The 27,629-nt window shown below is 37.4% G+C and overlaps 2 protein-coding genes across 2 annotated transcripts; one reads left to right on the top strand and one right to left on the bottom strand.

Annotated features, from left to right (window-relative positions):
- Positions 1–1,105: 1,105 nt before the first annotated feature.
- Positions 1,106–17,707, top strand: LOC135610809 (alpha-mannosidase I MNS4-like). Its single transcript, XM_065105772.1, has 17 exons — positions 1,106–1,381; positions 4,492–4,611; positions 4,710–4,802; positions 4,946–5,032; positions 6,467–6,557; positions 9,086–9,141; positions 10,194–10,266; positions 11,105–11,214; positions 11,326–11,376; positions 12,986–13,074; positions 13,305–13,386; positions 13,460–13,573; positions 13,643–13,722; positions 14,923–15,058; positions 15,344–15,414; positions 15,498–15,735; positions 16,997–17,707. The coding sequence occupies exons 1-17, from the start codon at positions 1,262–1,264 to the stop codon at positions 17,258–17,260; spliced, it is 1,875 nt and encodes a 624-aa protein (XP_064961844.1). The 5' UTR covers positions 1,106–1,261; the 3' UTR covers positions 17,261–17,707.
- Positions 17,708–20,889: 3,182 nt separating this feature from the next.
- Positions 20,890–22,180, bottom strand: LOC103983123 (auxin-induced protein 22D). The gene is made up of 4 exons (XM_009400292.3): positions 21,849–22,180; positions 21,554–21,759; positions 21,357–21,456; positions 20,890–21,266 (listed from the first exon to the last, which is right to left on the bottom strand). Exons 1-4 carry the CDS (start codon positions 22,061–22,063, stop codon positions 21,191–21,193), a joined length of 597 nt encoding a protein of 198 aa, XP_009398567.2. The 5' UTR covers positions 22,064–22,180; the 3' UTR covers positions 20,890–21,190.
- Positions 22,181–27,629: the final 5,449 nt, after the last annotated feature.

Below are 27,629 nucleotides of genomic sequence, written 5' to 3'. Positions count from 1 at the left end.
CCCATTTATTTTAGTTGTAATGGGCTTAATAGTACTTTTCTAAATATTGGATGTTAATGAACTGATGTGTCGTGGGCAATGAGTTAGCACGGCTTAGTCCACGGGTCGATATCAGGAATTCACGATTGGTTGGAGGAAGCATTGAAGCCAACTATATTCGGAAGTCGAGATGTGGACATTGTTGGAGGAAGACGTCTCTCGGTCGAGATGTTGACTCCACCAGTGGGAAGGCCTCTCTCGATTGGGACGCTGACACCGTCTTCTGGGAGAGGGTCTCTTAATCAGGATGTCGACGTCGTCTTCCCAGCGTGATTGAGCTCCTGCACAAAAGGCCCTCATCGGGGGATTCTTGACTTTGGCCCATCGTAGCTTAAGTTAGTAGTTGCCTGTTTCGCTCTCTTTTTTGTTGTCCCCTAGCTAGATGCCGGTCAAGGGCTTTTATACTGCTGCACGAGGATCGGTCGTACACGGGTTTAGCACGACGGTCGATCCTCGAGTGGCGAGTCGATACTTTTGTGCGACCGTCGCTTGGGACGCATGGAACAACGCCATATGGTGCTGTCCCAAGTTTTCTGGGATGGGATTTGTCGAGGGATGCCTCTGGTACGAACTTCGGCTCAACACGAGGAAGTACACCCCTCGTGTTGATTTGGTGGGGGTGTGATGCGACGTGGGTTGTGACGTGGTTGGAATCCAACATATACCTTATCACTGGATTATGACACTATAACTAAATTTAGAAAAAAAAATAGATCGACTCCATCTAGCACTGAAATAAATTTAATAATTTAATAATTTTGGATGACCAATCAAACATTAATGATTGTTCGGGCAAGTATAATTTCATCATAAATCTATGTTAAGGTATCCGATTGATTAATGTATCATTCATTACATATGTGATAGGTATCGGACTCAAATCTATTTTACATTTATCTATTATATATATATATATATATATATATATATATATATATATATATATATATATATATATATATATATATATATATATATATATAAAAGGAAGGTTTAATCAGAAAATTCACTTTATTTTATCGGGGATCCTTTGGGCGGATGCCAGCGAAAACCCGATCCGGTTCACAGCTCCGCCCCGGTTCACAACTCCGCTCTAGTCTCGCCCTGATCTACTCTCCCTCTCTCTCTTCGCCCTTGCTCTGTCCTCGTCGTCGTCGTTTGAATCGGCTGAGAGCGCTCAAAAGGAGGCGAAATCTCGGGCCTCTCCTTGCATAGGGAGGGGATGAGGTGGAAAAGCTTGTTTCTTTGGGTTCTACAGCTGATGGTCTTTTCCGCGATCTTCCCTCCTGGGGTTTCTGCGGACGGTGTAACCCCTGCGGAGGCCAAAGAGCTCAGGGACGAGGTACGTGTCGTTGCCGTTTCCGTTTCGATCCAAGACTGGATATTGTTTTTCTTCTTTATTAGATCTGGAAGTGGTAGCCGTTTCTTCGTAGAGTAAGTTTGGGTCTTGAACGAGGATCCGGCTGCCCAGATCAATGTGAAGTTGAAGAGGAAAACACATTAGTTCTTTCTCTGTCAAAGATGTGGTTTTGGGTTAGTGGTGAGATTCATCAGTCTCTATCTGGGCAATTGAACTAGACAACCTTTTGTAAGGCAGTGAGGCAACGACGAGGAAAAGGAAGAAAACTTTCGGTTGGAAATAACATTATCATCTACGACTTTGTGCAAGGGGAACAACTTTAAGGTTTGCCATTTGAGATCAACGTCTGGTTTGGAAGGAAAGAATGACAGTTATACTTGTTTATGTATCACAGAGAAGAGAAAGACTGTCATCAGGTTATATCTTTGGGTAGATATTTGCAGGAAGGAATCAGGATTTTTTACTTCTTATCTCATGCAGTAGACAACTTAGGTTATTGATTACATAGTTCACAGGATTTGTAATAGAATTTGGATTGACTAGACATAAAGATTGGGATTGGCAGGATCAGTTGAAAAGGATTTGCAGGATCTGAATCAACCAAGAATCTAATTTTTAGAATAAAAATATAAAACTTGCAGAACAGAGCAAATTACTACAAGAAACTGTAGATTAAAATTATAGAATATAATTCTTATAATGCTGAAGGATTCTTTCATGTTTCATATTTCATAAAAGCATATGAAGCTGAATTATCAAATATGAAAAAAAAAGTAATGATGAAATTTAATAGAGGATAATTCATAGAAAATAACAATTATCACATTGTGTAAATGATTAAGTAAAGATCCAAAACCTATCAACTCGTAGCTTCTATGATAACTACAGGCCCCATTTTGGCCCTAATGCTTCTCTAGTCACCAGGCAATTGAAGTGTAAGGAAACTCAGTAAGTGTATCCCTATTTAATAAGAGGTTAAGCTCTATTCTCTGACTAATAACAAAAAGGAAGAACAAGGAATAAAAATTGGCTAGGAATTACACCGTCAAGTATAATTAAGATTTCTTTTGGCCAAACTATAAATTACTTAGGTATATTCAGAATAGTTCATGTGAAAGTAGATGTGTTTTCTTTATTCTTTCGGTTGCTAATTCATATCATTTCTCTTTGATGGAGATTGTGATTCGATTATTGCAACTAGGGAATGTGAGGTTGAATGCTGCTTGAGAATACAATGGCAACATCTCTTTTTTTATAGTAGATGGGTGATAAAATAAGAACATTGCCAAATAGAACTACTAAATTGATTTTTTTAATTCTTTATTGTCACAATTATACTAAGTATACTTATCTCGTACATGTCTGCATATTGACCATGGCAATCAATGTGGATTGATACGTTTCACACCAACGTGAGCATTGGCCAACCTAATGTTTGGTGGCAAAATGCCTGACCTGTCTGTTTCTGTTGGAACATAACATAATTCATGACAGCATGCTATTAGCATGGCCTATACCGAGTTACTAAATTTCTTGAAATGAATAACACTTAAAGGCTCCACATTGAGATCGTCGAATGTTCAGTTAGGAACTGTCTGACGATTGTCACTTAGTTCTGGTCAGTATATTGCAGTGGAGGACTATCGAATATTGTGCTGATATCCTCGAACATTCCTATCCAACATTGGCTATCTTATTTATGCACCCGTATCACATAATTAGTCTTAAGGTAGTGAAGGAGTTTTTGCATCATGAGAAGCTGGTCAGTTTTTCTGGATCATGTCATTGTCAGTGGTTCAGTGCATATCTTGTATGGAGAATGTTAAATATAAAAGGAAGATTGCATTATCATCATCTTTGTCTTTTCTCACAACATCATCATCTTTGTCATTTCTCACAAGGACGTTTCAATATAATATACGGATGACAATAGATGGCTATATGGCATTTTATGTATCTAGGGCATGTTTGGTTGCCTGTATTTGCTGATGCAACTGCATAGACTCATGCATGCTTCATTTATTCATTTCTCACAAGGGCATGTTTTCTTTTTTTTGTCTCGAGGTGTGGAATTGAGCATATGGTTGTTAATATTCCAAAGTGTTGCAGCCTTAGTGTCAGGACATCTCAAAGCAAGAAATTATTGTTTCAAGGGTACATAAGGAAACAGAGTAATTTGCCAGAAGTGGCCAGAAAGTGGCTCCAGCAGATAATTGGACTCTTTTATGAGATTATTGTTTTGTTTATCAACAACATAGAGTCCTTTATAGTTAATTTACTAAACAGCATGGGATATTGTCATATTTTACAAAATAACATGACTCATTTTTTGAAGATACCACTCTTTGGATGGCAAAAAATTGTAGCAAAACCAATCTCTTGTGAGAATAAGACCAAGCCAGGCTTGGAGTATCTTAAAAATGTAACTGTGTGTTAGCCTTAAACCTGATAAAAGAGTGTCATATATTGAGGAACTCATTGAGTCTTTGTGGAATATATATTTAGTAATGTTTTCTGATGGAATTATAAGATTCATGCTCAGACGACAATGGAAGAATTGGTTGCTTGTGGTTAATCTTGATCCAAAAATCAAGTTCACGGCAGTTTGCTTGTGCATGGATCTTGGCTTGAGTTGGTTATGCTTGTGTATTACTTGGCTCTCCACAAAAGTCTTAGATACTAAATCAATTGAAGCATAATTCATTACTTGACATCAGTTATGAAACCTGAGCTTGTTAACTCATGGAAAGGTCAACAGGCCCCATATCTGTTTGAAACCATAATAAATATTGGATTACTTTGAAACATAGGCATTTAAATGATGCATGTGCACTATTTTCACAAATTAACCCTTTTCTTAAATAATGTTCCAATCCTAGTAAAAGAATTATGAGTACGTGCTACATCTAATGGTGAGCAATCAATGTGGAGCAAACACTTTCTTTTTAAGATACTTCAAAATTCTTCATGAACAAACTTCTATGTGTGACACTTGGTCTCTACAAGTTGCATCAATTTGAAGCTTGTTATTGAAGTACCTTTTATTTTAAGTTTATTATCAATTGCATCAGATTATAATTTTTCTTTTATAGGTGCGTGATATGTTCTATCATGCCTTTGATGGATACATTAAACATGCATTTCCTCTTGACGAACTAAGACCCTTAACATGTAAAGGAGAAGACTCGCTTGGTGGATATGCCCTAACACTTGTAAGAGCTATTGGCCTTGACAATCTTGTTCAATTTGGTAATTAATATATTTTAATTGTATCATCACACCTCTTTTGTTTATTTGTTCTATCGAGCAGATAGACTCCTTGGATACATTGGCTTTGTTGGGGGATCGTGAAAGATTTAATGCAGCTGTTGATTGGGTCTCTGAAAATGTCCGATTTGATATTGTAAGTGTAATGTTACCCTTATATTGTTTGACTTAATTTCATTAGTTTGGTTATGAATTATGGTGTTTAAATAGTTTTCTTCTTATTTCCAAGATATGATAGTTAAGAGTATGTAATCTCTGCAATAACTTTTACAAATGTAGGATAAAACAGTTTCAGTGTTTGAGACCACAATCCGGATTCTTGGGGGTTTGCTCTCGGCTCATCTTATTGCAAGTGACTATGCCACGGTATATCTTTCCCTTCTAAAATTCAGCAAGGTCTGAGCCTTTTTAAGTTGTTTATCACTGTTACACTTTATTGGTGTTATATGAGCAATGGTCTCCTTGATGGCTATGTGTTGAAAAAAAAATCTTTTATTGACCAGTTATCTAACTAACTATACATTGTGCATCTGCATATTGCATCTTCTGTACTAGATCTTTCAGACTGGCAACTTTTCTAGGATTCATACAAGGAGCCTGCCTTGGCTTGATCTATGGCCTGAAACTAGGAGATCTAAAAGAGTCCACAAATCCCAAGGATCCATAGGATTGGATTCACTATGGTTCAGTACAGATGATAGAATCATTAAGTTGTGTAGCCTTCGATCTTATTTTGTATTTAGATCTTAGTATAATATATATGTAGGTAAGATCTGTATATATGAAAGATACATGCAAACATAGTGTAGGAGGCTCATTCTTTTTTTTACTAATTTATTTGGAAATTTGCTCAATTTTCCTGGATATGCTTATTTTCCTCTCATGGATATGCTTATTTTCCAATATGGTATTCATTTGCATCCTTAATTTTGTTCACAATATTGCAAGAACAAGAAAATATTGAACTAACAGAGTTCCTTTTTCTGCTTGACTTACTGGGCTCTTGTATCTTTATGTAATATTTGCATGAATAGGTCTGTGTTAGACAATTCATTTTTAGATTGGTTAAGACTTGAAGATCATTATCTAGAAGGATTTTAAAGTTAAATATGTTCTGGAAACTTGAATCTTTTTAGTCAAATAGCTTCCAAAAATTTTCACAAGTTACTGAATATCTTTTTTGTAGCAGTAGCAAATCTGAAATTGGGTGCAGTACTGCTTTCCTCATGTGCCAACTGCAAATAGGAGTTCCAATATAAGTTCTGTATTTTGATTTACTCTTGGGATATGGTAAAAAATTTGGATTATGGTGGAGAGTTGGGATGAAAACATTACAACAGAATGAGTTGGACGAAAACATCACAGAAGATAGGATCTGCTTGTTGCAGTGATCTGTTTGACTCCTGAACTTCTTATGTGTTCCATTGCTGTAGGGTTTAGTAACAGGATATTGGAAGATGGACCTTTTGTTTTCTGAATTGACTTGTTGCAGCAAAATAGGATTCCAGATAAAAACCAATTCAGTATAGTATACCAGGAAAGGACACTCATAAATAGAAGCTAGGTTGGAATTTGATTACTTATATTTAAAGGTAAATCTTTACTTTGTTTTGTTTGTTCGTCCAATTGCTTCGACATTTCTCATTCCAAAGTTTAAAATAGGAACTCTTGAAAGAAAAGTTTCGGATGTTGAAAGTAAACAATAGATAGTTTTTCACTTTTGTTGCCATTTATGTGATGCTTAGAAGGTTTCCATTTATTAGAAATATGGTTCTGTATGTAAGAAATGTTACTTGACAGGGGATGAAGATCCAATCCTATGATGACCAATTGCTTCATTTATCAGTGGATTTGGCCCAAAGACTATTACCTGCCTTTGACACTCCCACAGGTCTATAACTCATCCATCTATGTTTATGCAATTTCTTGTATGGTTGCTATATGGCTACATCTCTTTGACCATGGAAGAGTTATCTACTACTGAAAGCTTGGATTCTTGTTTAAAACAACATTGATTTTATCTGATAGTTCAACATAGCTTTTGCCATTCCACTATTGTAAAATTTTTTAAGTGTTTGTCTATGAGTATTTGTTTTCTTCCAAATGGAATTTCACAATATTGGTATCCTTTTGTTTGTGCTTCTCTTTGGATTGCTTTCAATTGATAGTTTCACATAGAGGCTTTTTTGTTATTAGCTTCTTAGTCTTTTATACCCAGAAATGTTTAGTGTTTGTTTGTGACAACATCAGTGTTATAAATAACTTAAGCTCATAGAAGTTTTTGGAAGTAGCAAATCCTTCTGTGTTGTGTTTGGTATCTAGATTTCAGTTCCTTAAAGATGGAATGTCACTGTTAGAAGCATGGTTTTACTCGTGGTACACTCCCACACTTGTGTTGTACAGAAGCATGTGTCATCTCATATGCCCTTGGTAGGACAACTTGTCTATGGGTAGACCTTTGGCACATTCCTTAGCCGTTGGCTCATGTCTACTAGCATTAAATTCATGGAGCAGACAATTCATGTTTGTTAAATATTCTGGCTCTTTATTCTTTTTAGGATCTTTCAGTTTTGTTCAACCATGACACATTGCGATTACTAGTGAAAGATACTATGTTGAACTACTTCTACTCTTTTTAATAGAATGCTAAAGGGAGAAAATATTTGGCTAAAGAAAACCACTTGCTCACATACTTTGTGGGAGGATGTTGATAATCCAAAATTAAGAAAAAAAGGGAAATAAGAGTATGAACGTTCATGTTTATTTTCATGTCCAAAAACTAGGGATGATTGACCATCCACGAGTTAGGATAATTCAAGTATAACCACGTATCTTCGAACTAACTCAACCTATTCAACTTGTAATTATTCAAAGCAAAATCATACATCTAAATCACATGATACTGTTGGACATCGCATATAAACAAGAGACTAGAAGTAATGTACCTAATAGTTTGAAGGGAATAAAAATTAAATAGAAGACCATAATTAAGATGGGATTTGGGAAGATTGTGATTATTTGTGTGAGTAGTGGTAGACTTTGGCATGAGGGAAACGGCGCTCAGGCCTTACCTAAAACCTTGGTGTAACAAGACCTTCCTATTAAGTCCTTGGCTGTCTCTGGGCTTGACCGAGGTGCCACCCTTCTCACAATACATCTTGGGCTGAGGTGCCACCTGTCTTTCAACAGTTGTGGCCCTCACTCGGGCTGAAAGATTTTTTTTTGGCCTAGGGGTAAAATATTTTTTCAGAGACATTGAGGATGTGGCCTCACATGGTCCAAAGGTGTGTCGGTTGCTATGATGAGTAAGACAATGACTGGTTACAGAAGAAAAAGCACTAGATTGGCGGTTCTAGGTGTGACATGCATCACAATTGTGACTATTCCATCCTTAGGCTGTTGTGCCATCCATGTTCTATGCCCATTGTGAAACATGATGTATCGGTCTAACCTCTATAAAGGTGCTTGATGGGACCCCTCAAAACTTCCTTGAAGCTTTCTTCCTTCGCCTTCCAGAAAGAGAGTCTGAGAACCTTACTTCAGGTGAGCGAGACTTGGGCGTTAGATTTACTGGGGTCCCTAGTTGTTAACTAAATGATCCCTCAGAGCATTAGGCATGCCCTTTTATCCCTTCTCTTGTTTACTTGTACTTTTTTGTTTGTCATGGTTTCTCACCTTTTTCCTGTTTTAATGTTTTTGTTTTTTACTTTGTTTCTCATGCACCTTTTTGACCTTGAAGCCATGAGGATTCCTTGTCTCATGGTGACCGGCTCTCTTCTAGTGTGATCCTAGGATTATTGCCTCAATTCTTTTGGGTCCTACTTCCATTGAATTGACCAATTTCAAGTTTATTAGCACATGCCAATACATGTGTTCTCACAGAATCTTGTGTTTGTCATGCATTAGTTTATTCATGACCTCGAGTAATTGCATGCTGATATTCTTGAGGCATAAGCCATAAAATACGCAAGTTTTTGTCTTGTGCAATCGACCACACATATGTTTGCCTAACAGACACTATCTGCTTACATCACAACATGCCTATAATGGTTTGATGTGCAGTGACATCTTAATCATTCTATCATGGAGATGCCTACCAAAAGTGTGTTAGAATTTACATAATGTTCTTGAGGATGCAAATGCCTATTCTCTGGTCAGTGAGCTCCTGTCTTATTTATAACATGCAAATCATGCGTAGAGTTAGACTAACCATGTGACCCTCTATCCCCTAGAAAGAAAATTGATCATTAATGGTTGTCATGTCTTTTGTGTCACATTTCATAGGCATGTTGCTTATTTCTTCTATATATATTGTTTGTCTTCTTCTGCTGATGAAAATAAAGAATGTCTTAATTGAAAGTATTCATTCTGTATTGGGTAGATCATTGATGTTTTAGATCATTTAAAATTTTCTTGCAGGAATCCCATTTGGATCTGTCAATTTGTTGCATGGAGTGGATGAAAATGAGAGCAAGGCAAGTCATTTTATTTTGATTGATTATCCAAACTTAATTATGTTCAGATTCATGGTAAGGCTAGCAGTGAGTAGCTGAAAAAGTGTACTGGCATCCATCATCTTTTTTGCTAGATGGACATGGTTTTTTTGTTCTAATCATGTACGACTGTCTACTGGAACATCTTGTTTGTATCATTATTTTATGACACTATGTGAGCTTCAATCTTCATGCGTAATTATACAAGGTAGTTTTTTAGTATGTGATCAGCCGAGGGATCCTCTGATAAGAGAGAGCTTTTATTTATCTAATAATCTCTTATATGCAATATTACATTAGAAGTAGATGAGACTAGACAACTGGTTTTAGGAAGCTACATAGTGCGTCTAGTGAGGTTCATTTGCCTTACCTCAGATGAAGTTTTTCTTTTAGTTGATGAAAAGCATTATATGAAAAAGATATAATGACATGTCAATGATTAGCATGAAGGTACAATTTAGATTGAAATTGATGAGGTAGGTAGATGACATGTTTCTGCACCAATGTCTCTTCTAGACATATATGGTTAGCTCCTTTTGCTTTCTTTTATTTTGGGTTTTTTTTCAGGCAAGGTTCTGGAAGTTGACTTTTGTATTCTTCAAAACTTCTTATTCAAACAAGGGATGGAGTTATGAAACTGGTTCCCTTTTTTTTACCCTCAATGACACTCATATGTCAGCACGATGGTTTGTCATGCTATGTTACTGGCATTTTCCATATCAGCCATTGGCTAAATTCTTGGTGCCACCAAAATTTGGAAACTTGGTCTCTGAAACTATGCTGATGTCAAGCCATGGTTTGAAAAATTATGGTACTGAAGCCCATGCCAATCGCTGATTGGACTGGTATGCATCCGTTACAGACTGGCATACAGGCACACAATATGTACTGGCATACTGACACGTTATCATCCTGGAATAGTTAAATTTAGGACATAGCTATAATCTGGTTGTCATTTGATAATTTTTATATTTTCATTTTAATCTTGGTGTTGTTCATTAAAGTTGTTTTTAAAATTTTGGAACTGGTTATAGATAACATCAACAGCTGGTGGCGGTACTTTAACCTTGGAATTCGGGGTTCTGAGTCGTTTAACTAATAACCCAGGTCAGTGGATTTATGCTATTTCCTTAATAAGAAAAAAATCTGTTTTCATAATAAAGAAATAGAGCAGATATTATACTGTCACTGATCTTCCATACCTATGCTACCCCTGCCTGGGTTTTGATGGTCACTTGCATACTTCTGGTTTAACTTTAACCTGCATTTGTAAATTATACATGTATGATACTTTCAGGAACCTTAATGACTTCTTAAATTTCATTATTTCGATGCTATGAGTTAATGACTTAAATCTGTAATAAAAATAATGTTTATCCTATTTTTATATATCTGATTGCTAAATTTGATTAGCCATCTTGCAACCTACTGTGTGGATAATATCAAAATGAACGACATGCTTTAATTTTTCCAGAGAATGTGTGTGGTGATATGTTCATCTAAAGAAGGCTTGAGAAGATTAATAAATGACTCAATCAGGTCTTGCTTCATTTTCGGTGTTGTCCGGATAAAACTGACACAAAGTCCCATACCACAATTAATGCATTACCCATTGATGGTCGATGAGTTTATGGCTCTTTATTCTGATATTGATATCAATACAAATAAACCATGTTATTAGCATCACTGGTTCACTTCTATTTTTTTTTTAATCAGATTGTAAACTTCTTTTGGTTAAGCTCATGTGATGACATTCTCTAGCTTTGTATTGGTTAACTCACTTGTTTTTCCCTTTTCATCACTCTGTTCCTAAATTTTTTAGATTTTAAAAAATTCAAACTTTATTCTTTTGTGTCATACTGGATTTCCTGATGTCGTCTCTGCTTAACTCAATTAACCTGTTGTGTCTTATTTCACTGGAGTTGCTTCATTTATGACCATGCAGTTTTTGAACAAGTTACAAAGAATGCTGTTCGAGGAATATGGGCTCGTAGATCAAAAATTAACCTTGTTGGAGCTCATATCAATATTTTCACTGGTGAATGGACTCAAAAGGCAATTTCTCTTACTTTTTCAATATCAATAAACAGTGGACTTAAATTTATCATTTGTGAGCCGTATATGATGTTAAAATTTATTCTAGAAGACAATGTGGTGCCCTTGCAGGATGCTGGTATAGGAACAAGCATCGACTCTTTCTATGAATACCTTCTGAAGGTAAGTGACAACTTTCATCTGTATGATATTCGTATCATGATTCGTCTTACCGGTCTACCGACCAGCTGTTAGTATGGTACATATCGAGTCGTACCAAGTGTACTGACATATGGTATCAATGGGCATATCAATGTATCGCCCGTACTGGTCCCCTGTCGGATTGGTATATACCATCCGTACCGAGCGGTATGTCTCCGTACGACAAACCTTGATTCGTATAAGTTTTGGATTTGTAGATCAGAATGTTTTTATATCTCTCAATTTCCCTTCTCTTAAATTGCTCCTTTCAAGCAGACAATGCTTGTACAACTTCATTTTAAAAATCCTTGAATATGTCAATATGTGAGGAAAACCAGAAGTTCATTAACAAGGGCCTCCACAAAATTAGTTGTAAAAGTTGTTGGTATTAATTTACTACAGCTATGAACTACCATGACCTAAGCTTGTGTGGTAACAAAGTAAATGCAGTAGTAGGGCCAATAATAACTCAAAATCCATTATACAAAATACAAATTATATGTTACCAAAAGCTGCTTTCTCGTGCTGCTACCATCACTATTGGTTTTCTTGTTCTCAGTACATTAATATACTTGATAGTGACTTTTCCAAGTCAAATAATAAATTCTGATAAAGAATATCATTTCGCAGTCAGAAATGCTTATTGATAAGTACATCTAGTCCCACATCGGAAGCAAAACCTTATAAGGACCCTCTACCCTCATAGTTGTCTTTTGGGATTCACTTTAAAAGGACAAAGACGTATTGGGCCCACACAGAACCAACAAGTTCACATGAGTTCATACTCATACTGATAAACACAAATAATGACTTATAACACCTATTGTGGGTCCCAATAGTCTTCGGCTCCCCTAGTGGGGCACTGATAATAATTATATATCAGTTGAAGCATGGGAACCAAAGTCTTATAAGATTAGTGTCACCTCTATCCTCAAAGGCGTCTTTAGGGTCCACCAAGAGGACAATTCCTCATGAGCCGATGTGCTCACATCAATGAAGATAAATGATGACTTATCACTCATTATGACAGTCATCCCATCCTACTATGATGTAGTGAGGTTGGGATGACCTTTTCCAAGGAGATAAACTGCACAAGCTTGTCATTCAAGGTCATAGTTTTAACAGTTCATTTTCATTTTCTTGAAGTTAGGTCCGTGTTGCCTATTCATGCCGGGAGAACTAGATCATGCTCACTTAGTTTGCCTTCTTGTCCAAGGTGCATAATTTTCATGCCTAACATAGTGCTACGTGGAGGGACACTTCTAGTTCTACGGTAGCCTATGTTCAAAGCTGAAATTCTGTAATGAAAAGAAAGCTTTGTTCCTCAAGAGTTAGGAGTGTTTATTTCTTTTAGGATTTTGAAATGAAATAACTTTGTAAGTCTCTGATTCCAACGTAGAATGTAGTCTCACCATGTTACTATCCATTAGGTGCTGGCAAGTTTTCTTAAGGAAACCTGAGTTTACTTTTGTCTCCTGAAAATTCATTATTTCTGTACTGTCGGTACTCAGTAGTAAAATGAGTCATTCTTTCACTTGATAATATCTCTTGGTCTACTATTGAATTGCAACTCCCCTGGAACCTTTAACAGGCATATTTGTTGTTTGGAGACGAGGAATACTTGTTTATGTTCCAAGAAGCTTACAAGGCAGCTATGCGCTATCTCCACCATGATCCTTGGTGAACTATAAGTTGCCCCTTTCCTAAGAGTTTTTTCGAATAAACAATATACTTTGACCTGTAATTTTAATTTCCATGATTTTATGGTTCTATTTGAAGTTTGGTTATGGTTTCCTACGGATTTTGTAATCTTTTTATATTTTTCATGTTTCTGCTATTTCATTCTTACTATTTAGTGTTGCATTGAATTCTATTGACTAATTTTGTTATCCAATTGTAATAAAATATAGGTATGTAGAGGTGAATATGAACTCTGCTGCTACAGTTTGGCCATTATTTAACAGTCTGCAAGCTTTCTGGCCAGGGCTTCAGGTTTAAATTTTCATTGATGGTGAAAATATAGATTTAAATTTCTGTGACCATTGCTGATGGTGTTAATTATAAGGTTTTAGCTGGAGATGTTGATCCTGCTATTCGGACCCATGCTGCTTTCTTCAGTGTCTGGAAAAAGTATGGATTCACCCCTGAGGGGTTTAATCTTGCAACCATGAGTGTGCAGGTAATTGATTTTGTTGATTTTCTTCCTGTTAAAGCATGTTCGGTTAACCTTCTTAGTTTGAAATTTCAGCATGGTCAAAAGAGTTATCCTCTGCGACCAGAATTGATTGAAAGTACATATTGGCTCTTCAAAGCTACAAGAGATCCTAGGTATGTGTTGCAGCTATATGGAAAGTTTCTTATTCATTATTTTGGTTAAAATATCAATGCTATTCTAGAGACAAGATTTGTTCTGGATCAAGTTACAATAGTTTTGGCCAATCAGAGTTTTTGATGTGGTTCTTTGATTGAAAGATATGAAAAGTACGTAGATGAAAATTGATGGGGCATGGATTATTTTAAATTTGCAGATTTAGTAGTTACGGGTTAAAAGTTAAAACTACTGTTGGACCAAAATTAAAACTCAAAAATCTTGTTAGGGACAATGCTTGCTTAAAATACAACAAAATAGCTTAAGGTATCTTGCATTGTTATCGAAAAGTCTTCATACATCGTTTCACATGGGTGATTATGATTATAATCCATGATGAACAGTAAATGGATAGGGTCCAAACTGAAGAAAAAGGAGGATGAAAGAGGACTGAAAAAGAAGATACAAAGATAAGAAAAGGAGAAAGGCAAGGATAGCTGTAGAGATAAGAGGAAGAAAGTGAGAAGACACAGAATATATGTTCTGATTGTGTTTGTGTTGCAGTAATATTCCATCCACCACAAAGCAAAAACACTGCACATTTCAGAAGCCCATGCCTGGCAACCTGACATAACCCAGTTGAATGTGTAACCTTGTGAGTTATTAGAAATAGATAAATGAAGATTAAAAAGAATTCATCATTTGTTGGTTGTCTTTTATGTCTTTCTTCAATATGCCTTTTGTTATCTCAACTCTCAAGCTTATAGATTTATGAAAATTATTCATCTCGAATTATTGTGTGTACTGACAATGATAACTGGCATTTACTGAGGTAGAAGATAGACTAAGGAGGCAGAACCATCTCCATTGTTAAGATATGTCTTGTCACTATACACTGTTTCTTGTAGCCAGAACTATCCATTCTTTGCCTTTTTTTAATTTTGCAACCTGTTCATCCTTCATGCCTAAACTAAGAAATCTAAGGGTTATTTAAAGGTGCATATCTTTCATCTTATGGGGCCTACACTAATAAATTTAAGAGTTCTGTAGATGCCAGATGGTAAGTTTTTCTACAAAAAGCATGACATATGTCACAGTGAATTAAATGGTAGCTGTGCAGTTATTGCCTCAAAATGAAACTGACATTACATTTCCTTGTAACTAGTGTTGATTTATTTTCTACAATTTAGCTATGTTTAAAATTTCAGATATTAATGCAGGTATCTTGATGTTGGACGGGACATTGTGGCAAGTCTTCAGTATGGTGCCAGGTGTCCTTGTGGATATTGTCATATAGCTGATGTAGAGTCTCACAAGCAGGATGATCATATGGAGAGTTTTTTCCTTGCTGAAACAGTAAAGATCGGCTCACTTATTATTTTTAGCATAAAGGATGATGGTGCTGGTGAAATATTGGAATATCATGGCAGAAGCCAAATTGGGTCTTGTGGTTTAAGAATAGCCTTCTGTGCTTAATTTTTTGTCTAACCTTAATCGGCATCTCCAATGAATATTTGCTTCATGGATCTACACTTCAAACCAACCTTAGTGTGCATTACAGCCATTTCATTGATTTGCTCAACTTAATCTCTATGTAGAGAGTTGCCCCTTTACATCATTTCTGACAGTAATAAATTCCAGGTTAAATATCTTTGGCTGCTTTTTGATTTATCTGTGGGTCCGGACAACATTGTTGAGAATGGGCCATATAAGTAAGGACCATTATCTGCAGCTTTCATATTGTAATTGAAATCAAAGCTTAGCTTGTTAACAAATATTGTTTTCTGAAGTGCAGGTACATATTTAGTACAGAAGGTCACTTCTTGCCTGCAACTCCAGAAATATCTTTGGTCAATGAACACTGCTCATATTTTGGAGCATTTTGCAAAGATAGTGCAAACAATAGATATGGCGTCTTTGAGACATCATTTAATCATCAGAAAACAAATGACACTCATTCTCATGGATTTTTTAGTTCCTCAGTTGCCCAGCCCAAAATCCAGGATTCTTTTTCAGCTTCAGGTTTCGTCAAGGTATGAAGACTATAATCTAGAAGCTAGGGTAGAAAGAGGGTTTTGATCTTTAAATAAGTTGTCACATTAATTCCAGTCCTCTTAAAGTGATATATATGGTAGATCCGTGGTGAAAGCTTAAGATTCTTAATGTCATAGAAGTTTTGTTACTGTTACATGGCATATAGCAATAACAGTTGTTTCATAACATATGGCATGCCAATATCTTCGGCATGGGATGGTGCCATACCCACAAATTCCCATTCTAGCATGGCCTTGTGTTGGTATGACATGACATATCACAATGTTATCTGTCATGGCAATGGCATGTCTAAGAAATTGAGTTTTTCTGTATTACATAGTGTGTTAAAATAATGACAAAAAAAACTATATTAACTGACAATGCAATGTGGTTCTCTCAGGATTTGTTTGGTTTCTTTCCATTGTGATTAAAATTGCACCTGATGGAGTGTAAGTGCCTGTACAGGAAAGGAAACCCTTTAAATCAAATTCTTATCACATGTTTGATTATAGATGGAAGAGAGGTGAATGGAGTAGGAAGAGCGAGACGAGATGAAGAGGAGAGGAGCAAAGGAGGGAGATATATACAAGGGGCTGCCAAGGGAGTTGGTGGCTGTAGTATTAAGTGGGGAGGAGGAGAGAGGACATACCTGGGCAAGAGAAGAAAGAGTGAGGCAAGGGACCGTCTCAGTGACTGACCAAGGATTGTTCAAATCTGAGGAACAAAGACGGAGAGGGACTGCAATGGTGGTGAATTGTTTTGGTGAGGCATTTGAGGGGAGAGCGGAGTGGGTTTGTACGGGGGCAAGGAAATAGATAATGGGGCTTGAGAGATTGCATTTACAGATTTCAACGAAAACTATGAATCCTTCACAATGGATTTGGTGAACATTACTTGGCCACCTATTGTGACTTCTAGGGCACTCTTAACATCTACAAAGAATTCCTTGTTCAAGAACATTCAAGTACCTCACTAGCTGAAAGAAGTGTGACTCTGACATCCAGGCCATATACACTTAGGAACCAACCCATTTTACTTCACTCAACTAGTCATGAGCATCCACTTATTTGCCCTTGAATTATGTAGCTCTACCAATTATCATATCAGGCATTTTAAATCTCCATTGAAACCATGTTCTATTCCTGATATCCTTGCACAGAATGACTTGGAGCAATTGTCATTTAATGGCTACAAGATGGTGCAGATTACCTTGCTTTATACTTCCTGCTATCGTTGTTATTAGCTTTTTTGCGTCTACAGGGACATTGTCAAGGATTGACCCACGGGCAGAAGTTTGGCATATCATATAGTGAAGATGAAGAAAATACTTACAGCAGTGATGCTAGTCAACCTCAGAGGCATGATGTTGTTGTTACTAATCCAAGCTTGAAACCAGTAGGAAGTGACGATGGTAGCAATAACACTCAGGAACTCAGTGAGGACTTGAAAGTAATTCATCTTTCAGATAATAAAGATGAAAATGATGGTAATCAAGGCACCCATCCAGTTGAGGATACCAGCTGATATGAGATTTGTTTAGGCAAATTCCACACCAGATGGTTTCTTGCTTTGCGAGTGAAGACCAGATGAAGGATTGAGTTTTCAGGATTCTTACAAGAAATCGGCTGAGATGAGTTTCTGAATGATTGTTGAGAATTTAGCATCTTTGCTGATAAATTATGGCTTACCAACTTGTTCCACAAGCAATGATCTGACATCAACTCCACAGTGATGAGATATACTCTGACAAAACGGGCAACAAAACAGGGGACCAGAGCCACTAATTTAAATTGTAGTTGAAACTTAAATTTTAGCAGATGCATTTTGTATGATCAAATTGTAAAATAAGGATAAATTTTACTTTAGGCCAGCATTATGATATGTTTGTACGACTAAGAAAGGAATAATATGTTGGTTCATTAGATTCATTTGGATGTTAAGGATATAAGATCACTTCTTTCATTACCTCTTGATATCAAGGGCTCCTTGTCTCATTATACTGGTGCCTATGGTTTGCATAGGATACTGTTAATTTCTAGCTTTGTAGTTTGTCTATATACTATGAAAATACAGGGAGTTTATGAAGTTGATTCTACACTGGTTTAACACTTGTTGTTTGTTATACAAATATTAGGTATTATGCATCACATATTTTTGTAAAGCACAAATTTTCTGGTTTAGTTGATGTTGTAATTGCTTTTGTTTAAATCTGTGCCCAATATATCTTTTTTAATATATGTCTGTCTACCATAGCAAACTTATGTTTGCTTGAGCCATTTATTGAAATGTGCTGGAAACTTCTCGGCTAAATTACATTTGCAATTGAATAAGAATCATTAAGTAGCAAATTAGTATATATATATATATATATATATATATATATACCAAATTGCTTGTGATTTTTAGACAACACTTAGCAAGCCTATTACTAATCTTTCTTGATTGTGTATTTCCCTGACCAAGTGCCAAAATCTGATCTTTCAATGGTTCTGATGCTGTACTTGAGCTTCTTGACAAAGGTTCTTAGTGAATCTTGTTCTTAAGCATGGAATTAATCTCTAAAGGGTCAGTGTCTAGTCATGGTCAAATGCACTCTCATTTTCCCAACTTATAAGTTGTGTTCTCTCAAATGAGATCAATTTTTGGGACTTCATATTTCTGACATTTAGAAAGAACTGCTACGCATGAAAGAAGAAGTACCAAAGCAATCTTTTTTTGTCTAAGCAAGGAAGACATGAGTGAAGTTTCTAAGATATTGGGGACTCTCATTAGGTAGGTACCTGCCTAATGCTACCAGACCATCCTTCTCTGGCAATATATTTACATCTTCCTTGACTTCTTCTAAACTAAAGTGATGTCATATGAAGCAATCTTAGGCATGGAACTGTCTTTTCTATTTTTGCTAAAGCTCCTAAGTTCATTGAATGTGGATCAAAGGCAATCAATCTTCCATCTGCTGGAGACAAGAAGGGAGTCAGAAAGCTGGCATGTTTTAGCAACATGGTTGGTTGTTGCCTGGAATCTCCCTAGTTTTCTTCTCATTCACATACCAATGAATATGGTGTGGAAAGAGATGAGTGAGGTCTTGAGCAGAAGTTTCCTTCCTCTTGTCTGAAGCACTTGATACTATTTTATTTATGCAGTTTGAGTTGGGTCTGCCTACTTTTCCTGTGTGTTAGGTACATGCCCATGCTGCCAGTCTAGTATGTTGAATTGGTGGTAAGAGAGACATGGTTATGGATGGTTGGGCAGCTTTGTATTTGTATCACTCCTGGTCTTGTTTTATGGGACCATTCTTCCCTCTTCAAGATCTGTAGATATTCCCAAGTTCTCATGGGTGAAAATGCAGCATCAGAAAACTACTTTGATTGATCAAATAAATTACAATGATGTTAAGTGAATAAAACATTTGGATAAAGGAACAACATGTCAGCATGTAGGGCATTTAGATACATCATGGAGTAATAAAACAAGAGCTTTTAGTCTTATGAGTTCATGGAGAAGTAATGCTAGGATTCACCAAGCACAAGAAGATGGCTTTGCCTTTTCAAATGATTTTACTTGCTACAACCTATATATATATATATATATATATATATATATATATATATATATATATATATATATATATATATATATATATATATATGATAGAATTTGTTTTTAAGACAAATTCTAATCGAATCCTCTCTTTAGTTTTGCTTGCTTAGAAATATTTATTGAATGCTCATATTGAATGCAAATCTAGAAGGGAAGAATTTAAGACATATATATATATATATATAGCCCTTTTCTAACAACTTCAAATTTTGGAACTTATTATCACGGCTTTAGCTGGAATTGCCTAAGGCATAAGGCACCATTGCGGTCAAGACGCGAACTTAGCTTGCATTGCCTAAGTCGCGAGGCACCCTTGCAGCAAAGACGCCAACTTAACTTACATTGTCTAAGTCACACTTCGCCCTTGCAATTTGCGTCTACAAAGATCAGCCCACTTGTAACCTCTCGCAGGTCTCGAAGGACCTGTAAAAGAGAAAGTTGATTAGTTCGAAGAATGAGCGACGAACAAGTCCCGACGTCTCGCGAAAAGGGGAAGCTTTACAAGCAATTCAGCGAGCACCTTGTGTGCACAAGAGAAAAGAGGGAAAGAGTGAAAACAAGGACTTTAAAAGATTGAATGAACAGCTGCAAGTCCACAAACAGCTACTCATCGGGTGCCGGGCGCGGCAACAAGTTCCCGTCAAGATAACGTGTGAACTTGCGAAAGGTTGTTCAACACCCGATACTATACCATAGCCCCATCCAGTCTTGTGCCACCCGGGGGGTTCCAAGAGGCTGAGATGGCTGATGTTTTGGTGAGCGAAAGCGGAATGTAGAAAACAACCTATGACACATGAAAACGGAGCTGTTTTGGGTTGTTTTGGGACTATTTTGTTCGGTTCGGTGAGCGGTCACTTTATAGCTCTATAACTTATTCGAATTTACATTTTTACAAGCAAAATGACTCAAAACCAAGACAAAACATGCTACCAAGTGTACATGTAGATGAGAGCGATGAACGATTCGTTAAACGAAATTGTTGCATGTGTGCGATGACCGTTCGTGACATTATAATAACCCAATCAATTTTTTTATCAAGAGGAAATGATAAGACTTGCCTTTAAGCTTTTAAGACATAAATCTAATAGAATTCTTTATGATAGACAATCAACAAATTTTATCATAATAATCAATAAATCCAGCATAATGTTTCCATATATTTATATTGGCTCTAAAAATTGTTCCCTCTAAAATTGGGAAAATTTTGCCATAAGTGGGAGCTCCCAACATCTCAGCCATGTGTATCACATGCGGGTTGTCGGAAATCTTATTCCTTGCGCCTTTGATTCATGGAATTCGGACTAGTCTTATCAGATCTTGTCACCCACCAAGTCTCTTTAGCTTCACCTCATCACTCTCTCACCCATCATCCTACTTGCAATAACATTGAAGGTGATAAAAATTTCCTCAAGTGATACATAATTTTGCATGTCATTTTGGTTTGGAAGGAAAATATATATATGTATGGCTTCTTCTGGATCCAAGATTCATATAAAAAAGATGGAGATGTCATAACAACACGAGAGAGAGAGAGAGAGAGAGAGAGAGAGAGAGAAAGGCGAATTTTCCTTTTTCTTTTCCTCAGTTTCAGGTTATTATACATAATATAGGAATTCATAAACAACAAGCCTTTGATTGCTAACAACAACTTGAAAACACAATCTTCTCTCGACATGAAACTAAAAGCAAGCAAACTTCTTCTGTACAATTGCATGGAGAACAAGTATATTATCATCCATTTGGCAGATATCCATTATTTCCAGACATTCTCTCACTTCTTCCTTCTTTGGGCAGTCTCATGAACTTGGAACAATCCAAGCAAAAAAGAGCTCATTCTTATGAGATGATGTGTTGTTAATGTCTCGATCCTAATCCTCTGGCTTCAGATCCCTTCATTATCCTCAGTCTTCTGCAAGAAGAGATGAACATGCTGCACACACCAAATGGAAGAAGAGATGCCTGTCAGTTAAGTGAAGGGAGAAACAAGCAGCATATCAAAGAAAGGAGATGAGATGCTTACTCCCATGGAACATCTCCGACCAACATCAAGTCTCCATCTTTGTCCTCATAAGTGATGGCGTATTCTGATCCACTGCACCCTTCTTTCCTTGGAAATTCTCCTGCAATAGATCAACGAAGATTTAGATCATTGCTGTGGTCATATGTTGGCTGCTGTTCTCAGTGGTATCATGCATGTAGGCCTGCATGTTTCCTTACCTAGAGAGAAGCACTTGAACATGTCGTCTAAGGCTTCTCTGAGCTCTTTGTAACCCTTGTAGACCTTGAGATCGATCTTCCTCAAGTAGGGAGCCCCGTCCATGCTAACCTTCACGTACAAGCCGGCGGCCTCCCCCTCCACCTTCCTAGCGTGAAGGCTGTTCTTCCTGTACGACCGGATGGGCGGCCAGCCAACCACCTGCGCCCTGCCATGCACGTCGATGAACAGCCATCAACAACAACACAACACACATAGTCTCTTCCACCTCGAGAGCACTCATTCTCGCGAACTTACTTCGCCGCCGGGGGTTCTTGGCAGCACAGGTCGCCCTCCCCCTGCTCCTCCTCCGACGACGACTTGTTGCTCTTGGCGTAACCCTCCTCGTCGTCCTCCGGGAGGGCTCGCTTGCCGCCCCTTGTCACCGTCGACGCCGGCTTCTCAGGAGCGTCGGTGCCTGGCAATCCGAGCCTCAGCTCGGTGTCTCTCAGGCTCTCTCCCGCAGCTTCCATGTACGTAAACTTGTGCGACCTCTGCGTCTTTGCACCCAAAGAAGAGGATTCAAACGAGCTTGTCGATGACTTCACAGGGAAGTCTTTGGGAACGATAAAGATTTATAGACTAATATGAGAGGGAGAGTAGAAGAAGAAGGCAAACTGTTCCCAGGCTTTAATGCATGGGAAACCGAGGGCAATGACAACTAGGGCGGTCGGTTGGAAGGAGGACAGCCACGAGGACGATGCCGGTCGAGTTTAGGGCAGACTGAGGCCGGCCCGGTCGGGATCGTGCGACCGAGATTTGCCGTATGGCGGTGCCGGATAGATCACTGCCGTCGATTTGTCCGGCAGCCCATGTGTGGCCATGTGGTGGAGGCAACCATCGCGGCCTTCCTTGGACCATATCATAATGGAGGAGCACATGAGCTGTTAGTGCATGGTCGGTAGGCCAAACACCACCTAATTATCATGATACATTAAACATTATTACATTTGATGAGTCGTGTGGGATATGTGGAGAAGACAATGTCGATTCTATGCGTGTTTTTCTTTTTTTTTACCCTTATTTTATTTTCCTAAACCTGTCTTAAAAATCTATAATAATATCACTTTTAATATCATGCAACAAATGAAGCTCGATGATGGACACAATCAAGTCGTAGCAATGAATGCTGATGTCGAATTATCTATCAACTACCAGTCAAGGACTTGATGACATATCATCTTCTTGACATGTCAGTCATGGTTATCCATGAATCATGCTAATTAATATGATTAGATATGATTATTGAGAGCATCTTGCTAATTCTCAGAAACAGTAAGTTTCATTTCACTGAAATGGAACGGGGGGAGATCATCCAAGTTTGTTCTCTTGCGAAGACAATCACAGTCTGGTGATGTTTTCATGTTCTCTACATGCAATTATTGGGAAGTTCATGAGTCCCCCCAGCACCGATGAGCTTGGGGGGCCTAATAATATTCTCCTTGTTAGGAGGAGCTGCCAAAAAATTGCAGGAGTGGGGCTGCCAACACTCGTCAAAAACTGAAAGTAATAATAGGAGCAGTGACACCAAATCCTATCCTCTTACCAAATATACTGAGGATGTAGTTTACTCTCCGAATCATGCCAAACTCTGCATTTGGAGCTCGGCTTGTTTCAAAGGAGAGAGAAAACCATGCAGTAAAGAGACAAAGGATATTATGATTCTTGTACAAATACCGTAGATTTTGTCTCGACATAGGCATAGTTTACAGGAACAACAAGCGTGATGAGGACCATCTATTTGGTTCAGCACCAAGAACACTGTAAATTTTTGCTCGGTCTTGTTCTTGGATCAGGATAGAAGATTTTTTTTGTTCTGAATAGTTGTTGCTTGATCAATTTCCTTTTTGTTTACTGAACCGCATGGGAGATCAATCAGACAAGCACAAAGTCCGAAAACTCTCGCGCTAGCCCTGCCCTGCATGGAGAGAAGTTAGGTGAGATGAAGCATTTCATGTCATCTCGGTGAGGACTCATAATTAGTGCCGAAAGCTGATAGAGATAGTAGTTGCAGGTCGTCGGAAGTTATTCTCAAGGCTGTGTTATCATCAACACAAATCTTCTACAGAGAAGCGATTAGTGGGTAATCCATCTTCGTTCATCTCTTCCTTATCCAAAACTTGGACCACCAATCAACTCGGGTGAGTTAACAGTGCACCTACAACACGAAAGTAATGCAGATGTTGGGAAGGATCGGCAAGCATGGGAGGCAGCGATGTGCAACCAACAGCACTAATGTGTGACATGAGACCTTCATTGAATGCCAACCATTTGCTATCTTCCTCCGTGTTCATTTCCCCCGTGTGCAGCGTTGTTGATTGCCACTGATCCATCTCTGCACTCAGTTTCTCTTGCATCGAGTGGATACGCATGCATGGTAGATGGAAACCAACGGAGATTTCCTTGGTATCATTGCCTCATACCACCAATAGGTTTGCCCCAGATGCTGGAAACATCATGCTCTTTCGTGGAAGCTACAGCAATTTCAATAGGTAATTATCCTCCAGCTCGTCCGAAAGAGATGTATATGACATATGATTCTCTCTCTCTCTCTCTCTCACACACACACACACACATATAATGCTGAAGACAGAGGCAACGTCTCATTGAAGTGTTGCCTGCCTTCACAAATCGTCGGGCACAGCAGCAGTTAAATGCCTTTCCTTGTCTGCCTTGAAGGTCCTTGTCATCCTGCGCTAACACACCCACATGCACGCACGCTGTCCATAATCAAGGAGAGAGATCAGGAGGTCGACGAGCCACACGGGTGGCTGGCGGACCCGAAAACCCTATTCCGTCCTCTCAATCTCATAATCAGAAACCAACTGTTTACTTTCTGTTCATCAGCACCGCTGTCTTCTGACCGCGAGAAAAACCCTAAGCTCATGTATCTGCTAACCACATTAATACTCTCAAAACTAATAACCCCACAGATGCGTTTGGCTTCATCTTCTCTCTTTTCAGATTCGATGGGGAGTAGAACAGACGAGTACGGCTGGTACGTATCTACAAATTGCACACCTTACAACCGCAGCAAGGCTGTTCTCCACATTATTGCTGTAGGTCACAGGAACACCTCACACGGCTGCACCAGCCCATGCCACCGAATCATCGACTCCTGGTCCCCAGATATTTCTCGGGGTTGTCACTTGTGACGATGCAGCAAGATCCATGCCTGCTACCACGACGGTGAGCTTCGCTGCGTGTTTCTGTGGCTACGTCGATGTGAACAAAGCATGCAACGTGTAGCCAAGAGGGCTACAAACACGCTCTGCTGTCTCGCTGACCAGCCAATGTGGACAGGAAGACGGACGAGAAGCAATTAAGCGGAGGCATGCAACTTCGTGTCAACATGCACGTGAGCTGTCCTTGGACCTTCTTCCTCGAACATTGCTTCGAGTGGGAGAGAAGTCCACAGTCCCGAACTTTTGTGACTCTTCTTACACTAAACTCTCGGTGATTTCTTCTCCTTCCATGATCAAGTTTAGTCTCGTTAATCTTATGCCAGTAAATTCATTGACCAGCTCATGCATAATCTTCTTCCCCTGTCGGCACCAGAAGTAGACAAAAGCGTGGTGTTTGTTTGGTCTTCTAACATATGCAGCGTGGCCGAGCAGCATATTTAGTAAGACATACGGAAGAAGATGAAGCATTTGTCTGTCAATTAGATTCCAAAGTCTTATCAAGTCCAAGATTTGGTCACGTAGCCAACGGAAACATGCGAGAATTCATCTCAAACTCCCTCTTTCTAATGCTAATGCTAATCTGATGAGGTCAGATCGAGGTGAGTCTTATCAAACATTAAGTCAAAGATTTGGTCAGCCAATTAAAGAATGTAAACATGCGATAGTTAATACGTAAAATAAAAGTAGAGGCCCAAACTTTTGGAAGGTTCAATCTCTTCTTATAATGCCAATCTTATGAGGTTAGATTGACATCATCAATCGTTAGGGAATATTTTTCATATACAGTGGTATTATAGCCGATGAACCGATCGATCGAGAGGTCATTTTTATCGTGTCGGGACCTTAATAGTTTTTAGGTAGCATATAAGCTAATTGGGTGAGAGGTCCCTTGTTAGACTATAAAAGAATTTTTTTTGTATGGAAAATCATAAATATAGTAAGGCATTGTGAATACTCAACAATCTTCCATATCATTGTTCAAGTCAAATTATAAAAATATTATATATATATATATATATATATATATATATATATATATGAGGTCAGTGACTTTAGGCTTTCATATATATATCGTCCAACCCACATGTTTACCTTTGTCTCGAAGTTAATTGGTTTTGTGATAAGTATGTGCACATGCTTTTGTCTTTAATTTTGGGTATAATATATGGTTCTTCACAAGTTTCGCTTCTTCATACTATTTTTGGAAATGCTTTGCATCAAAGATAAAGTCAAATGAAAGAGTTGTGTTGCATTAGACTTAGTTGAAAAGGTAATTAATGTGTTACACAAATATAACAATATGGAACTATCAAAGAAGAAGAAGAAGAAGAAGAAGCATAATAATAATAATAATAATAATAATAATAATAATAATAATAATAATAATAATAATAATAATAATAATAAATCGATGTAAGATTAATATGGATTGATACTTTCAATTTATATCTATGAAAAACATTTAATTTTTTATCATGTGAGATCAATTAGAGGACCATTTAATTTCCTTGTATATTTTTTCATATAAATCTTAAAAAAAATTGACCTTTCTCTCACCTTCTCTAGATACGCTATAAAGCATTTTCTCTAGACACCCTAAAGAAAAACTTAAGAGGTATTCCTTACATCTTATCATCTCTAACCAAAATCTAAGAATACATGAGATATTTATAGAAAAATTAAACCTTAATTGTTAGGGTTTTCTTCCTTCACGAGAACTCTTTCTTGTATTATGATTCATTGTCTCTTAGGACACTAGTTCCAAGAATCTCAAAATACTTGTCAATCCCAATAATCTCTCCTTTGATAATTATTTTATCTACATTAGCTTTAGGATTTTTTGTCGAGAAAATACTTATGATCCACACTTTTTCAATTTTCATCATTTATTTTATTGAATATTTAATTATCAAAACTTTTGAATATTGATACCACTTGTTGGGAGGGGAAGAATACTTCCAAAACCAAAATAAAAATGTATAGATGAATAATCAAAGAACATACTATAAGGCCAACACAAGATTAACCTAGTTCGACACTTTTCAACTAAGAAAATTAAATTCTTTATCATGTGAGATCAATTATAAGATCGTTAAGTTATCTTTACTCAAGCATAACCCCTCTTCTATATCATTTTGCATAAACTCTAAAGGATTTATACCTTTTTCTCATGCTTTCTAAAAACCCTAGAGAATATCCTCTTTAGAAATCTTAGAGAGCACATTTTTTAAACACCTAAAGAGAAACCCAAAAGCACCCAAATTATTTTTTACATCTTGCTCTCATGTACTAAAACTTACAAGGACTCATTCTCATACTAGCATTCCCAATCACATATCTAAAAATATTAATACACTTGTAAACCCAACAATGCTAGACTTTATTAGCCACATGAAGCATGCAAAGTAGAGTACTACATGCAATATGATATAAACAAACAAAAGATTTGTACAACAATTGATTCCCAATTAATTTTGAGAAAAACACAAAATTGAGTTCAAAATAGATTTCTGGAAATTTATAAAATGAATACAATCTTACATAAGTTTTATCCATCAATATTTTGGAGAATCAGTGCCTTTGGAGTGGACTTAGAGAACCTTCAATTCAAACAGCTCAAACCTTCACCTTTTGAGCTAAAATCTAGCTATCATATTCCTTGTACCCAACTTGAAATATTCCTCTCCAAGAGATGATTACTCTGATTGCAACTCTATTCCATCCACCGTCCTCGGTTAATTGAGAACTAAATCTCTACATTTCGTGCAGTATTCAGCATTAAGGCCATTTTGATCTAAGATTTATAAGCTTAAATGAGCATTAAAGGAATTAAAATCCAACTTCATATGGACGG

This window comes from Musa acuminata, chromosome BXJ2-4, assembly GCF_036884655.1.
Source record: "Musa acuminata AAA Group cultivar baxijiao chromosome BXJ2-4, Cavendish_Baxijiao_AAA, whole genome shotgun sequence".
NCBI lineage: Eukaryota > Viridiplantae > Streptophyta > Magnoliopsida > Zingiberales > Musaceae > Musa > Musa acuminata.
The sequence above is the reverse complement of the archived record's forward strand: the minus strand, read 5'-3'. Positions and strand labels throughout refer to the sequence as shown.